General features: G+C 34.3%; 1 protein-coding gene across 17 annotated transcripts in view; it reads right to left on the reverse strand.

Moving 5' to 3' along the window:
- The window catches only part of ZNF644 (zinc finger protein 644), a 96658-nt gene that overhangs the window by 14711 nt on the left and 67915 nt on the right, over window positions 1-14032 (reverse strand). For 9 of the 17 annotated variants that reach the window (XM_036026401.1, XM_036026398.1, XM_036026394.1 and 6 more), the window contains 3 exons: window positions 6439-9472; window positions 5657-6262; window positions 3651-3773 (listed from right to left, as the gene is read on the reverse strand). The exons of 5 other annotated variants lie outside the window; for them this stretch is intronic. In XM_036026401.1, coding sequence (XP_035882294.1) covers window positions 3651-3773; window positions 5657-6262; window positions 6439-9442 — 3733 coding nt within the window. In that variant the 5' untranslated portion in view covers window positions 9443-9472. The remainder of the gene's footprint in view (window positions 1-3650; window positions 3774-5656; window positions 6263-6438; window positions 9473-14032) is intronic. 3 more of the 17 variants (XM_036026403.1, XM_028511696.2, XM_036026402.1) reach the window with 1 other exon arrangement.

The following is a 14032-nucleotide window of genomic DNA, read 5'->3' on the forward strand; positions in this document are numbered from 1 at the left end:
AAGAGAGGCTTTTCAGGCCAGCTAAAATATTTCTTCCCCCTTAAAAGGCCACCAGTTCCCAAAGAAGAGACCAGGAGCTGGTGGCTTCTAAGAAGGTTTGGGACTTGATTCTATCACAGCTAACCAAGCAGGCCTTTAGAGTATTTAGTCTTGGTACAGCTGAGCTGTTTCTTCAAGAGTAGGCACATAATTAGAATCTATATAACTGAAAACTGAATAAGGAACACAGATTCTAGACACTCTTATAGAAGCTTTAGTCCCATCTATTTTCCTTTTACACTGTTCCAGTTTTGTGATCTACTGGGATTCAGGTAAGATTTTTAAAAAATGATTCTGTATTTTATTTCTCAAAGCAGTATATATTTTTGAAAAATAATGCTTTTTACTCATATGAATTCATGAAACCCTTATAAGACATCTTCTGTATAGCTCCGTTTGTAATGACCCAGTGTAACTCTCCAGGACCACAGGTTGGGGCCTCTGCTTTACACCAGTGAAACCATTATGGGGGAAGAGATTAGGCATGTGAAGTTTAACTACAATAAAGAATTCTCAGCCCTGGCTGGCGTAGCTCTGTGGATTGAGTGCGGGCTGTGAACCAAAGTGTCGCAGGTTCGATTCCCAGTCACAGCATATGCCTAGGTTGCAGGCCATGGCCCCCAGCAACTGCACATCAATGTTTTTCTCTCTATCTCCCTCCCTTCCCTCTCTAAAAATAAATAAGTAAAATCTTAAAAAACAAAACAAAACAAAAACTTCTTAGTTGGCATAAGCAGTAAAGACATCATCAGTATAGTTCTACAGGTCAGGAAGATTTTAAAAATCAGGGGGAAAGTTTCAGAATTTCCAAGAAAATGAAGTATGAGTTTTTTTATTTTTCTTAAAAGTGAGTAAGGGCTATAAAAAATACCACCCTGGACTTTCTTTAGCTCTTCATTTCTATTCTCTTTGCCCTAGGACTGCCAAACACTATATTGGGTTGGTCTAAAAGTTCATTTTTTTTTGTCAGATGGTTCTAGTAGCACTTAGTTGTCTTTAACTTCATTCAAAACAAGTTTGTTAGATTGTATTGCAACAACTGTCATATCAGTGCACATTAAAAAAAAATCAAATTGGTGATTTTTTGTGTAGCCTTTCTAATATTGAAGATAGACGAAAATATTCAAGTGTTTGGCACTTTACACTTTATTATTCAAAGAAAGGTAAAAACACAACTGAAATGCAAAACAAGAGTTGTACAGTGTACAGAAGAGGTGCCACGACTGATTGAATGTATCGGAAGTGGTTTGCAAAGTTTTGTGCTGGAGATTTCTTGCTGGATGATGCTTCAGGGTCAGGTAGACCAGTTGAAGTTGATAGTGATCACACTGAGACATTAATTAAAATGATCAGCATTATACCATGCGGGAGAGAGCTGACATACTCAAAATATCCAAATCAATAAAGTTACTGGTGAAAATGAAAAATGTATCTTTTTACTTTATGGAAGAAACCAAATGGACTTTTTGGCCAACTCAATATTTTTTAACATTTCCAACATTTTAGTGTTTAATGGTATTTTAAAAACAATATCCCCCTTTTTAAAAAAGATTTTATTTATTTATTTATTTTTAAAGAGGGAAGGGAGGGAGAAAGAGAGAGAGAGAGAGAAACATCAATGTGCAGTTGCTGGGGGCTGTGGCCTGCAACCCAGGCATGTGCCCTGACTGGGAATTGAACCTACAATGCTTTGGTTCACAGCCTGTGCTCAATCCACTGAACTACGCCAGCCAGGGCTATCCCCCTTTTTTCTTGATGCCCAAAGATATGCATTCCCATTCACCCTGTATTATTTTTTTCTCTAATAATGAAATTTTTTAGATGACAATGTGCTTATTAGAATGCATCCTTGGTCAATGAAAGGTTACTATCAGTTATTTATAAAGAGTCCTACATTTTGACAGATTTTCACATGAGGAAAAAGCATTTAATGGACTACAAAGTCTGTACTAATAAACCTGCTTTTGAGTAAGGTACCCAAATTGACGGAGTCCTCCAAAAGCTAATCCAGGCCTAATAATTTCTTGGATCCCTGCTCTTTCTAATTAGAATCTCGCTTATTTGGTCTTCACTAGAATGTACCCCACCTTAAACCCAACTTCATTTTAGGATTTTGAAATAGCTTCATTCTATATAGGCTAGATAATAGTGATTAAAACAAAGGTCTAGGGTTAAGACAGCCTTGATTTGGAATTAAAATTTGCTATTAATAACTATATAAGTTTGGGCAACTTAAGTTCTCTAAGCCCTAGACCTAACAGAATTATAGTATCTAAAACTCATGGTGGTTATGAAGATAAATGTTATACGTGTAAGCTGCATAGCACAGTGCCTGACACAATAAGTGGTCAATAAAAGTTAGTGACTATGATAACAATGATGATTTTCTGTTTCACTGTCTTTTATTCTCGCTGCCTCTCTGACTACTGTCTGTAGTCACCTTCCAAGCTTGATGAAGGTGGGAATAATGTAAAAACTAAAACCTCAGGAGAAGAACTAATCCAGTAAAGTAAAACTCACTCTATATGTGGTCAACAGTCATCCCTGGTCATTTGTATATATAGTCAAAAGGCAAAGCAAAGAGGCAGAAAAAAGAAATTAGTACGAATACACGTATTTCTTTGGTAGCAAGAACATATTGGATATAAGCCATAGGAAGACATGAGAAAGAACACAAAAAGTTGGGAAAATAACAACAAGAAGGAAGCAGAAGGCAGTTATCTAAAAGAGCAGGAAAATAAAAAGATTGGAAGGAGACTTTTAGGCAAAAGGATTTATGTATATCTATTTAGTAAAGAGTATCTTTTAAGATGTGAGAGAAATGAGAACTGCTAAAGCAGCGTAGCTTAAAAGGCTACCAATGAAAAGAGCAACACATTTTGTTGAGTAAGAAGCAGTATTATACATGAGTAAGCTAATAAAATTTTCACAGACTAGCAGTATGAAGAGCTATCTCCAAGGTTGGGCTAACCAACCAAAAAATAATACAGAATGTGCATGTTTACATTTATATCAATAGCTATATTATTTATCCTAAATATAGTGTAGGGGCATTAAAAGAAAAATCTATTCAATTGTCAACATGGGCCAATACTAAGACCTGTCCCTTTAAAGACTTTATCTACAGACTAATGAAAACTCATTAGATTGCTTAGCTTTCTAATGAAGCAACTGTATATAGATGAAACTTCATGATAATTTCCTTTCCTATCTAATGAAGCATTTCTCCAAACTAAAACTACAATCTTTTCTTTTCTTCTTTCTTTCGTGTTTTTTTTTTAAACAAAGAGTACTGTATGGAATCTAACAAAAATAAATTTAAAAGTCAAAAATAGTATAATTTAAAAATCATTGGGAATAATGTAGACTCAAAAGTTCCACAACTCTACTGAGTTACTATTTTTCCCAAGTCAATTAGAGTCAAATGAAAAATAAAAACTTGTTTAAAATTATATCTTCACAGTTTACAAGCTGCTGAAATTTAATGCGTATTCAGACTCAAATGCTGCTTAGCAAAGAAAGCCTAAATATCATCTGAATTAGCACCACTCTGGTGAGAAAAAAAGTGTATTGTATCAAACAGGCTTGCTGTGTTATCTGTTCAAACATACCTGTACCAGTCACAAGTCCAGCACTCTTCTTTCGTGCATAAGCGCGTAAGTGGTTGGACAGGCTAACAGCACTTGTAAACGTCGTATTGCAATGCACACATGTTCTAAGCTTCACAGGCATACCTATCATTCAAAAGAAAACTATAATCCAGTTCTCACTTCTAAAGGCGTGAAGATAAGTACCACAATAAGATGGTTTAAAAAACGTTCATTGAATTAGCTTAAGTTAAAATAAGGAGGAGGAATTCAGTTAATTATTATTAGTTTGTTGTTAGTATTTAGAGCCAACCCATGCTCTTAGGAAAGGTGGAAGAGAAGTATCTTGAACCTTGGAGCTCCTCTAGATTTAACACCTATAATAAATTTCTTGCAGATTTCTGTGTTACGCAGATCATTTTCTAAACCTAAAATACAATCCTGTGATTTGGATAGCATTAACTCTGTTGAGAAGTTTCAAAGCTCACAACATTATCAATAAAAAAAAAATTTAAGTCTAGTTAACAAAGTGGTAATTAAAGTGTTTTACCCACAAAACCGTAAAAGGCTCAGTACTAAATTAGGCTTTCTGATGAAGGCTGGGTGAAAAAGTGGTAAAACACACCACTGAACAGCTGTTAGACACAACATTTTTTTCAGGGCATAATATGTTCATTGCTCTGTGCAATCAATAGCGAAAGTTAATGATTTGAAGTTTTTGCTAAAATCTTTGTGTTAAATAAATGATCAACAAACTAACATCTTTGTCATCACAGGAAAGAAAACATGTTGAAACAATAAGAAATCCCTAACTTCTCAGACAACCCTCATTCCCCCAACACATTTCAGCTGGTGTCTTCAACATTATTATGATAGCCACAAACATGCTTCCTCTCTCTGAAGTGTGCTACACTCTGCTCAACACAGCTAACACATCTTTCTTACATTTTATTCTTCTGAAAAATGCTGAAAATTTGACTTGGAAAGACTTCACACAAAAGAAAGAGCCCAATTAACCAGAAGCCCATGAAGATAAACTGTTTTTCAGACCACTACTGTGCAAGGTAATCTTTCCTTAAATCAAAACTGCCTTATAAATATTTGGAATATACCAATGTCCATCCAAAGTAAATCAATATTACAGTAATTTTATTCAGTATTAATCCACTGACCAACTTTTACCTTAGACACATTCAACTCAGGGCTGAAATTTTGAGACCATCTAAGTTAATCTTCAACATTCTTAACCTCCAAAAGAAACCAATAAAGACAATTAAAATTGTTCTAGCCTGAAAGTATAAACCGGACTTAGCAATACCTCATAAAGTTTGGTTACTTTATCCACCACATCATTTGCCAACACATACAAAGTACTCCTTTGAAAAGGAAAAACTATTGGTGCACAGGCACTAAACTAAACCATCTGTACTGTTCCGTTAGAACACTACTGTAAAAACTAAAACCCCAAACAAATGTTTCATACTCACAACAGGTCTCCAAAACCAAACTGTCCCACAATACGATGAAGAATTGGAAAGGGAGAAGTTTCTTTCGGGCAATCACAACACACAACAGACACCAATCCAGTCAGTTTAAAGAGTTTGTTTTGTTTTAACCTAAGCAGTAGGAAAACCAACAGCTAATTACTGAAAACATTATCACCCTGGAACACTTGGAGCACTGGCAAAGTATGACAGAAGTTTTGCCTTTTTGGTAATGCTATACTTTTGAACAATGCCAACCTCCCATCCACAGAACCCATCCCCAGGTCACAGCAAATTTTATTTTTACATATCCATTTTTTTTTGTTTGTTTTTGCTTTTGTTCTCACCTTACTTTTTACCAAGAAATGAGGCACAGAGAATTCAGTGGTGAGCATCACCTGATGATTTTTATAGAAATGACAGTATAACCAATCTCTGCTCTGTAAAAAAAAAGCAGCTTAAAAGGATTCTAAGAAAGTATTTTCTACAAATATTCCAATAAAATAACTAAATTGTTATGGAAGACAGTCATAAATGTTCTCTTACCTGAATGCATAGTGAAGTCCATTTTTTGTGGTTGATACATTAATGAACTATCTTCATTTAATGGAAGAACACATTTCTGAACAAATCTCTTTCTTGCAGTTTGATTATGGATCTTTTGTGGAAAAATAGCAGAATTCCTTTCTTCTCCCATCCTTTTATTTTTAAGCAGTTCTATCAGTGTAAGAGACTGGTTCTTTTTTCCACTGGGCAGTTCTGGTTTGGTTTCATCATATTCATTTAGGAAACTCAGCCCTTCTTCCTCTGATGCAGACACTGATATAGCTTCAGTCTTTAGGCCATTACGGTATGCTTCAAGAGGTATAACATTTTGAGATAGAAAGTCATCACTTGACGAAAGTTTTTGAGCTACAAATGGTCTGGGAATAATACGACGACTGTTCAATGCCTTTAAGATTTTTTCATATTTTTCTTCATTTTGCATCATCTCATTCAAAACACAAATTGGAGATTTGTGAGCATCCCACTTGGTCTTTCCAAGTCTTTTCAGGTGGCCTCTAACATGATTTGATAATCCAATTTTAGTATCAAACCAACCACCACAGAGCTGACAAGTGTGTTCAGAAGTGGTTTCAGACTTCTCTATAGCTAAAAAAAATTTTTTTAAGATATCAGAATTTTTTATAAATTGACCATCTTAAAGCCAATCAACTCTGAAATATGAAATTATGTGATGCTAGTAAAGACTGAATTTGAGCAAAACTTTCAAATCCTTTGAATTTGAGTACAGACATATTAGCCAAAGTATCTACAGGAAAACTTACCTTTTCTAACTCGCTTAACAGGTGTCCCTGTGCCAGTTCTTTTGAAATGTTGCATTTTGTCACTTGTGGCTATTTGTTCTGGTGATACAACATGACGGGCTTCATAGCTTAATCCTGCTCTGTGAAGATGTCCCCGGACATGATTCGACAACCCCACACCTGTTTCAAATGTTGCTGGGCAGTAAGGACATGATTTCTTCTCAAGAGACAAATCAGTCCAATGAAAAACAGAACTATGCTTTGTCAATGAAGTTTCTGTACTTTCTAAATGCTGAGGATCATGTATGTCATGCAAAAAGTTATTAGTTCCAGCATCCTCATAATATTCAAAATAAAAGCCATCATTTTGATCATAACTAAGGGTAGTATTTTCTCCAGGCTCTTCACCTTCCACTTTGCTTTTAAATAAAGGGAATAAGTTTACATGTTCTTGATTAATATCATTGTATGTCTCATCTTCTATAGCCTGTGTAGTGTAGTCACTTAGCTCAACATTATCCCAGGAACTTTCATCTTCTGTTTCATAGCTGTCTTTCTTTTCAGCAGAATTAAGTTTCTGCAAGACAACAACAGTCATTTTATGCAAGAAATCTGGATAGCTATCCAAGTCTTCTCCTCCAGCAGAATTTTCCTTCTTAGATTCCTTAACCACTCTCTTTATAGATACACGTCTGTGGTCTCTGAAGGTTTCTGGCCTTTTGGTGTCAGAGTTGTGAGAGTCTAAAATAAAACTATTGGTGTGAGAATTACTTGATGATGAAAACAGATGTACAGAATTTAATGAATCAGCTTCTTCTTTCTTGAAATGTAGAGGATATGATTCATCTGATTTTTTGATCATCCTGTAGTTTGCATACTTGTGTCTATATAAATAGTTGCTATTTGCCTTGGAATTAGATTTTTCTTTTGTTGCTTGATGGAAATACTTTGCTTTTTGGTCAATGCCATTTTTAATCATTACAGTCTTATGAGAATTGTTTTGATTGCACACGTTTACAACACCTGACTGGGCAATGCTTTTCCGAGCTTTTTGTATTCTGTGTGGCCGCTTATGGAATTTTGAAAAATTATTTGATTGTGAGGATGATCCATATGTTCGCTTTACATCTTGTTTTACAGCAGAGTTCTTTGGAAATGTTGTTGACTGTTGCTTAATTAATGGTTTAGTGCTATCATTACCCAGAGGTTCTTCAAGGATGTTACCTTTTTTTTTACCAAGTCCAAGAGCACTGCCAAATGAATCAATGCATGATGATGAATGCAAGTACTCCATGTGTTTTTTCAAAATACTTCTGGCTGATGTAGTAAAAGGACACATTTTACATATGTAGGTAGCTGATTTTTTGGATGATCCTGTAACAGAGTCTTTCATGAAAGACTTTTTTTGCGTTTTTCTCTGGGCAACATCAGAACTGACAATAGGGCATTTTACCACTGCTCCATGGGCAATTCCTCGATGACATTCCAATTCATTTTCTGTTACTGCCATGAAGTTACACTCCTCACAGCAGTAGTACCTTTTATCTTTTTCATGGGTTTTAGCATGTTGCACAAATGTTTTAGGGCAATTGGTACCAAACACACACTGAGGGCACTGTAATCGTGCACTTCTTCCTTCATCCTGAAGTTCTTTCAACTCACGAATTTCCTCCATCAATTTCTGCCTTCTTTCTTGATGAATAATCATATGCTTTAGAAGTGAGTTTCGATCTCTAAATGTCCGCCCACATTCCCTACAAGCATATGGCCTTGGGACATTAAGATGGCGAAAGTGACTATTCCCATCTAAATGATACATCATATGCCTGTGGAGGTGCTTTTTCTCCCTAAAATTCACATTGCACTTTGTACAGGGGTAGAATGATGGCTCTTCGGTGCTGAAAGTAGCGGGTGACTCAGAATCACTTTCTTCACATTTTTTTTTTAAGGTATTTGAAAGAAAAGTGCTAGTATGAACAGGGGAACTGTCTTCTCCACACTTATCTGGATTATAAATTATATGTTGAAAAGCATCCACAGACTCCAAGTCTTCATCAGTTGATTCAGGCTTCACTTTTGATAATGCATATTTTTGTGAGTCTATTGCTTGTAGTTCTTCATTCTGTTCCAGAAAGTCTACTTCTAGCATCTTTGATTTATTGGGTATACAATTAGAATCACTCAAACAATCCTCAGTATAACGAGTTATCTTGCTTACATCCATTTTCCGCTTTCTCTTTTTTTCTAGACCTACTTTAGAATGAACTGGAGCTTTATCCACTGTCTCTTCATTAGTTATAAGAAACTGAATGAACTCCTTTTGGGGGTCCCAGTTTGTATCATTTTCTGACCTAAATTCATCTGTACCTGAGGAAATGCCTGTTAATGTACTGACACAATCATCTTTTACCAATAAATCTTCACTATCCTCACCCACCTCTACTTGATTTATTAAAGTGCTATCTGACTTTACACTACTCCCTACTGAATTCTGAATGTCACAACCAACGGAAGCAGAGGTAGGTAGTTTTTTAATGGAATGGGGTGGATTCTTATGTGCTACATCTGATAACAAAAACAAAACTTGGTGTTGACTTGCTTTCTGTGGTGTACACAGCTGAAGATCAGCTGCCACTTTCGAAGTTGAACAAGAGTCTGTTGTTGGCTGATCCACAGGCTGTCCAGAGGTTAATGAAACACTGCCTTTATTCATATTGGAAGTCTTAGTTAAGGAGGAGTGTGAAACTGGTCCATTAACAGCAGCTCCTTGAGGCAAGATAAAGTTTTCACTAGAAACAGTAGGAGCACCAGCATGTATAAATACAGTAGACTGGCCTCCACTTAAGGCTTTTTCAGATTTGTCCTTTGACAGTTCTTCAGGCAGAGTGAACGTATTACTATTCTGAAATGTCTGACAATCTTTTGGTTTATGAACTCTACTTTCTTTATCTGAGATAAAATTGCTGTCATCTAGGAGTTCTTCTTTAGCACCAGTAATATCGGTGTTTATCTTCAAATCGTCCATATTGTTCGCAAGCCATTTAACACATTTAGTCTAGAAAATGGAAAAAAAAAATTTAGATTTGCATGAAAGAAAGAATACTATTAGAATGTATGGAGAGTTGGAAGTACACATTTTTATCAGCTTAATTATACTTTCTATTGAGATGCTTATAATTTCCTAAGAATAAAGAAACTTAAAACAATGGAAAGACTTTAAGTGTCTCAAAGATTAATTTTTCTTTGTGCTTGGCAACAACTCAAAACCATATGTACACACAAACCCCTAAGAAAAAGCAACATAAAGAGATACACAGAGACACATATGATATAAATAAATATGCCACAGATAAAGAAAAAACTTTAAAATCTCATATATAGATGGCTAATAAAAATAAAATTATCTCACTTAAGTAGATTTAAGGGTAGTCACTCTAATAGAGAATAATGTAAATTGTTAAACATTGCAGAGAAGTAAGTTTTGTCACTTAAAAGTTCATTCCTGGAAGAAGGTAACACCACATCATTTGGTAAAGAAACTTACTTGCTATCAGTATCAGTGGCTAATGTATGTAACATTTTTTAACTATATAAAAATTTAAGACTGCTTTGCTCTCAATATTTTACATTCTCCTAAAATTCTCCTAATTCAAAAAATGTTTTATTCACAGTTTCATTCATTTCTTATGTAAATTACTCTTAGTTCTAAATTAGTGAAGTTAACATGAATGTTTTACATGTAACTTTAAATTTTCATAACTCAAGCCCCCAAATTCTAGGCATTCCCTAAATGCAGTTATCCCATTTATCACCTGACAGTCTACAGTAATAGCCTAAAACTTTTTACTCTGAAACATCATAAATGTCATGTTTTTAGGTTACTTCATATTAAAATATAGATAAAATTTTTTTCTAGGTATTTTGACAATATATTTAAACTTTATGAGAAGACAGAATACTTTTTAAGACTGCTTAAAGTTTCGGAGACACACGTACACACATATACATCATGGTTATAATTACTGCCGCTACTATGAAGAATTTCCTTGCACTCTGTTCTTACCCTGCTCTTAAAAAATGGCCACACTGTACAGGAATTGCCTCTCTTTGGAAGAAAGTAAGATCATGAAAGGCAGAGACTGTGACCTAGTGATCTTCATATCCCTAGAACCTAACACAGCACTTGGCATAGGTGCTCAGGCAATATTTGTTGAACAAAGGAATAAAGTGTTGAATGAATAAAACACAACTGCAAAAGCAAAACAAATGGTCCTAAAGTATAGGAAGAAACAGTTTCTTTTCTATGAAATCTGGATTTCCCATTCAAATAATGCAAATTCCATCATGGTCCTGATTTCTTGACTTACCTATTAGGGCAAGGCATTCAAAATATCCAATAAGCCTCAAGTACAATTTAAAGAACCTACTATTTGACAACCCTAAGTATTAATTATTTGAAGTACCAGCATAAAATTCCATATTCCTTTTCCTTTTCTAACAGAGTAGTAAGTACAGTTTGCTCACTCTCCAAATGTTTACTGAGCCTTTACTATGTGCCAAGCAATGCTCTATTATTAAGTATACAGTTATAAACAAGAGAGACTAATTTTCTGCTCCCAGAACAAAGCCTTCTACTTTTACGGTATTTGAAATTTGTCTAATGAATAATCCATTTTAGGACAGCAGGAGTTTATAATCCAATAGTTAGAAATTAAACATTTTCAATAAAGTGTATTGTTTCTAATATCTTCTAGGTTACCAATTACATGCTTTGGAAAGCATTAAGTCTAATTTGAGAGTAAAAAAGTTGTTTCTAATTACTTTCTTATTTCTCAGCTTGGAACAAACACTTACAAATATGACCTTATCTTATTAACAGATATGTTCTTTGATGCAACATATATTACAAATATCTTTCTTTGGTATTACTATTTATACCAACAATCATTTTTCTGCCACTCATAGGTCTTAGAATTCTGTTCTGAGGTTGGCAAACTTCCAAACTAATAAAAATAGACTTCCAATAAGATCATATTCAATGATATCACCCCAAAATGGTGCTAATGCAGCACCCAGCAGGAATCTCTTCATCACATACACAGAAGTTAAAAATGGGCAGCACATAAACATGTGTTAGGAAAGAGTGTGCAAATGTCAGTGAAAAGAAAAGCAAACACTGACACAAACACTATTATTCATTCCTGATACTTCTCATTAAGTTTGGTATAAAAACTAAAATGCCCAGACAGGAAAAATCTCAGATAAATCTGAAATGAATGACAGAAATTTTTAAAAACTACACTGCAAGACACTTTCTGTTCCTACTTATTATAATCAGAGGTAGACAAATATATGCTCAAGTCAATTTGAAAGCCTATATTAGCTTTTCTCAACAGGAAGCAACGTTGCTAACGAAGTGGTAAATTCAGTGTTAATGAGTGGCTTCACTGTTACCACCTCAGAGGTAAAACCTTCCATGTTCCATGTTCTACCCATCTGTTCTGGTGTTAGAGGTTCAGAGATAGAACAGACGCTTCCCATTTAAAGCAACTTCATTGGTAACCCCTGAACAGCAGGGTGACAAACTATGATCATGACGGCTTGGAGACTGCATCCTCATTACCAGAATGGCTTTCTGAGAGCTTTAGGAAAGTTCACATTCTGAAGATACCAAACTGTTTTTGCTCAAAAACATAACAAGAATATATATGCATAATAAGGATCTTTCCTCTACAAAATGCATCTAGCAAAAAAAAAAAAGATTAAAAAATAAAATGAAGTCTTTAACAATCAAAATTTTCCTTCACAACTACACAATGAAATATGCCTTACTTGCCCCCAAACATTTAATGTTAGCTCTACTCAAAAACAGAGAAGTTACTGTTTTTCTGAATATTTTCTTATTAGCACATGCATATTAAAAATCATCAGTTAAAAAACAGGCTATAAGAAATTGGCTCACTAAGCTGGTATTTTAGCAAAAATAAAAAAATTTCCTGTTTTAAATTTCAGAATATATTTTAACTGGAAAAGGTTCAAAATACATTTTTAATAGTATTCAAGACTCATAGCTGTTGCATTGAGACACAGGATACAACGATGGGTCAACAAAATATCCTGCACTGAATAATGGACCTAGAATTCTTACATCAAAAATAACTCTCTACAGTCATGGGTGATTATATGGCATTGAGGCAAGAAAGCATTTGACCTGTAGGCTAATTTCACACTGTCTCATATAGCTTTTCCAAGTATCTTTATACAGTCAAATATATATAACAGAGTCACCAACACTATTTCATGTTAATATAACCAAGTAGGGAGCATATTTGAAAAAAGGCATTATTTATTAAGTTTAAAAAAGGGAAACTAATAAATTAAAAAGCAAACAAATGTTATATTGCTTGACATCCCTAAATTTCAATGAATTAGCTATATCAATTAGGATATTTTTATAAAATGTTTAGACATTACTATGTCCTTCATATAATCATAACCACAGAATTTTTCTTTTAATTGAATTTTAAAATGTTCTTGTAGAAAATTAACACACTTTATAAAAAGCTGCAAATGGAATTTTAAATCTACATAAAAAATATTTCACTTTCTAGAAAATCATAATGAGTTCTACAGCTGTAACTGCCTGTAGTTATATACTGTGAGCATTAAAAAAAAGTACAAAGGTCAGATCTGTCTTCAAGATGACAGATCATCACTTATATGCCTCAAGCTAGATTTATTGTCTCAGAAATCTCAAACATCAGTATTTTTGCAAACTATCAGCACTTGCTATAACACCCTCACTACACTACATCTTGAGGTTACTACAGAAGAAATGAGGTGATAATTGCATATTAACATAATTATTCTGTAATCCCTCTGAGCAAGCTTCCTAGGTCACTCAGTAATTCAGATTATATACAATCTGCCTGTCATCAAATCTATGCTGCCCACTTTCTGTTCATGAATAACTTTTTGATAGAAAATCAGCTTAATTTCATTCTTTTATGTACATTAACTGTATGTAATTGTATTTATTGCAACTAGGTTAATATTTTGTGGGTACTTACTACACATGCCAACCTTTGTCATTCAGTATAATTTCACATAAAAATATAGTACAATTTGGCCTTGTTCTACATTAGTTCATTAATAACTACATTACACAGCCCTAAATAAATTATCACATTGCCCACTAGCTGAGTTACAGTTAGGATCTGTCAAATTTTCACAAACCCTATGTTGTTCATTTAAATTATCCTTGAGAACACATGATGACTTCAGTTAGTCATATATGAAATTGGGTTAAGAAGAGAAAACCATTCACAACTGTCATTCTAACTGCAAGACAAATCTTAATTAACTGAAATGCTACATCTAAGATTACTGTAGTATTCAGGCCTATATATACACAATATACAAACATATATACCCAAATCTCATCTAGTTAACAGTTCAAGTAAAGAAGAGTATACTATATATCCATATCATCCAGGCAGTATCTTACTCTGGATGTCATGTTGAGAGGAAACACTAAAAAGATACAGAACATTCAAAAGAATTCCAACATGCCACATAATGAAATAAAAAGAAAACCTGGTATGTTTAGCCTAAT

Source organism: Phyllostomus discolor, chromosome 5, assembly GCF_004126475.2.
Source record: "Phyllostomus discolor isolate MPI-MPIP mPhyDis1 chromosome 5, mPhyDis1.pri.v3, whole genome shotgun sequence".
NCBI lineage: Eukaryota > Metazoa > Chordata > Mammalia > Chiroptera > Phyllostomidae > Phyllostomus > Phyllostomus discolor.